Source organism: Vigna umbellata, chromosome 1 (assembly GCF_029865625.1).
Source record: "Vigna umbellata cultivar VRB3 chromosome 1, Vumbellata_1.0, whole genome shotgun sequence".
Taxonomy (NCBI): Eukaryota; Viridiplantae; Streptophyta; class Magnoliopsida; order Fabales; family Fabaceae; genus Vigna; species Vigna umbellata.
This window is the reverse complement of record NC_142165.1, coordinates 108,298,711-108,300,935: the sequence shown is the minus strand read 5'-3', so window position 1 is coordinate 108,300,935 and position 2,225 is coordinate 108,298,711. Positions and strand designations below refer to the sequence as shown.

At 30.0% G+C, this 2,225-nt stretch overlaps 1 protein-coding gene across 1 annotated transcript; it reads left to right on the top strand.

Moving 5' to 3' along the window:
• Window positions 1-441: 441 nt before the first annotated feature.
• Window positions 442-2,225, top strand: LOC124844225 (endo-1,3;1,4-beta-D-glucanase-like). Its single transcript, XM_047321118.2, has 7 exons — window positions 442-624; window positions 728-749; window positions 829-955; window positions 1,155-1,245; window positions 1,394-1,483; window positions 1,584-1,687; window positions 1,835-2,225. The coding sequence occupies exons 1-7, from the start codon at window positions 477-479 to the stop codon at window positions 1,976-1,978; spliced, it is 726 nt and encodes a 241-aa protein (XP_047177074.1). The 5' UTR covers window positions 442-476; the 3' UTR covers window positions 1,979-2,225.

The following is a 2,225-nucleotide window of genomic DNA, read 5'->3' as shown; positions in this document are numbered from 1 at the left end:
TAAAATTTCTGAACAGGATTTTAGAGCAATAATGACGTAATTTGACAGGTGGAGGTTGTTTAAATTTTCGAGATTTACATGAATTTTTTGTATAGTAATTTCTTTTATAAATATAAGAGGAAAAGTCAACTGTTATAGGTTTTTTATTTTATAATATGTTTTTAATTTTGATAGTTTATTTTTTAAATTTGAAACTTTTTAAATAGGTAAAATGATGAAGAATAACATAATAAATTTATTTTTTTTAAAAGACAAAGGGAAAGCTACATGCAAGATAAAAATCATACTAATTCAAATTTAATTAAATTTAATTAGATTTTTATTTAATATCTTTATTACACCCAATAATTTTTGTTACTTCCTGAAAAGGAAAAGTTAAGACAGTTGAAAGACATAGCTTTAATTATAAATATAAGATCAAAATGGAGGAGTAATATAGAAAAACACAACATATAAGAAAAAGAGAGAAAGAAAAAATGGCAGGAAGTGGAGTGCATTCATACCATCCAGTCCTGAATGCATCAAGTGGTACTGGCTATGTTACAACTGTTGGTGGACTCAATTCCTACGTCAGTGGTTCACATCTTGTCCCGTGGGCAATTGTTCTTATGTCCGATATTTATGGTACTCCTTTCTAAAAATCAACAACATTTTTCTTATTTGCTTATGTAATTTTATTCAAATTCCAAACATTCAACTGTTAACTTGTATGCTCAATTTGTGTCAGGATATAAAGCACCAAATTTCAGGTATGATTTTTTACTTTCTATCCTTATTCTCTCTCTATTATGCTAATGTGTTTCCCTCACAAATCATAATATTGTGCAGGAATGTTGCAGACAAGGTTGCTGCTAGTGGGTATTACGTTGCAGCTCCTGATCTCTTAGATGACGACCCTTTTGATGATAATGATGTCAACAGACCCTTAGATGTTTGGTTGCAAGATCATCCACCGGTTAATTCTTACTAAACGATACTTGTTTGTTTATGGTTGATTTAGCAAGAAAAAAAAATGGTGTTTCCTTATTTCAAAATTCAATTTTGCCACCATTTTTTTCTGATTTGTAAATCAATTATTATATATTATCTCAGACGTATAAAAATAGTGTGTAAATAATATATTTCATTCTGATGCATGCCTGTTAAATTTGTAGGAAAATGTTTCTGCAGATGTAAAACCTGTTATTCAAGACTTAAAAAGGAGAGGTTTTTCTAGGATCGGAATTGCTGGTTTTTGTTGGAGCGGTGAGTGGTTTTCACTTATTTCTGTTATTTATCTTTTATATCTCTTCTCCTTTTTAGAACTACTCATGGATTAAATGTTACATAATTTTTAATATATAGTTTAAATACATAATTTTAAAACAAATTAATTTCTTTTTCTTTCTGGCAGGTATTGGCGCTGCCGACATTGCGAAAACCAAACTTGTGAAAGCATCTGTGCTATCACATCCATCGTTTGTCCAAGTGAATAACTTTCGAGGTATGAGTTTTCATCAGTGTTCAGATTATTTCTTAATTTACATATTTCATTTAAGGTTCCTTTTCCCCTTCTAAGGAAAAATTAATGATCTTATTTTCAGGTATAAAGGCTCCTATTGCTATTTATGGTGGTCAAAATGATACAATGACTCCTCCACCGCGTATAAGAGAAATTGAGCGATTCCTACGAGATGCTAGACCTAAGGTCTGATTAACCCTATTTTGTATTCTGGTTCTTGCTATGTTTATCAACGTCTGATTTCTTTATAGATTTAATTAATATTTTGATTTTTATATATATTTAAGGTCATATTCAATTTTTTTTTTCTTAAATTTATTTGTTTTTGTGCAGGTTACTTATGAGGTAAAAATATTTCCAAACGTGGAACATGGTTGGACTCTGTTGTACGATCCTAATGATCCAAAAGCTGTGAAGGCTGCAGACAAGGCTCATCGAATGATGATAAATTGGTTTGATAAACATGTTAAGAACTGAGAAATCTTGTTATGTGATATCAATGTGTCTGTAGTTTCATTTATGAAAAAATAAACTGTTGTGACCAATCGTATTAAGTACGTCATAGGTGTAGCAGCTTTTAAGAATCTTTGTTGGACGAGTTCAAAGAGATTCTATCAAAGATGTAATTTCAGTTTATCTATCTTAGAGGTTTCCATAAATCATTTACACTAAACTCTTGTAACGATGATAATGAATCGTGAAATAAATTATGATCTTATTTTCC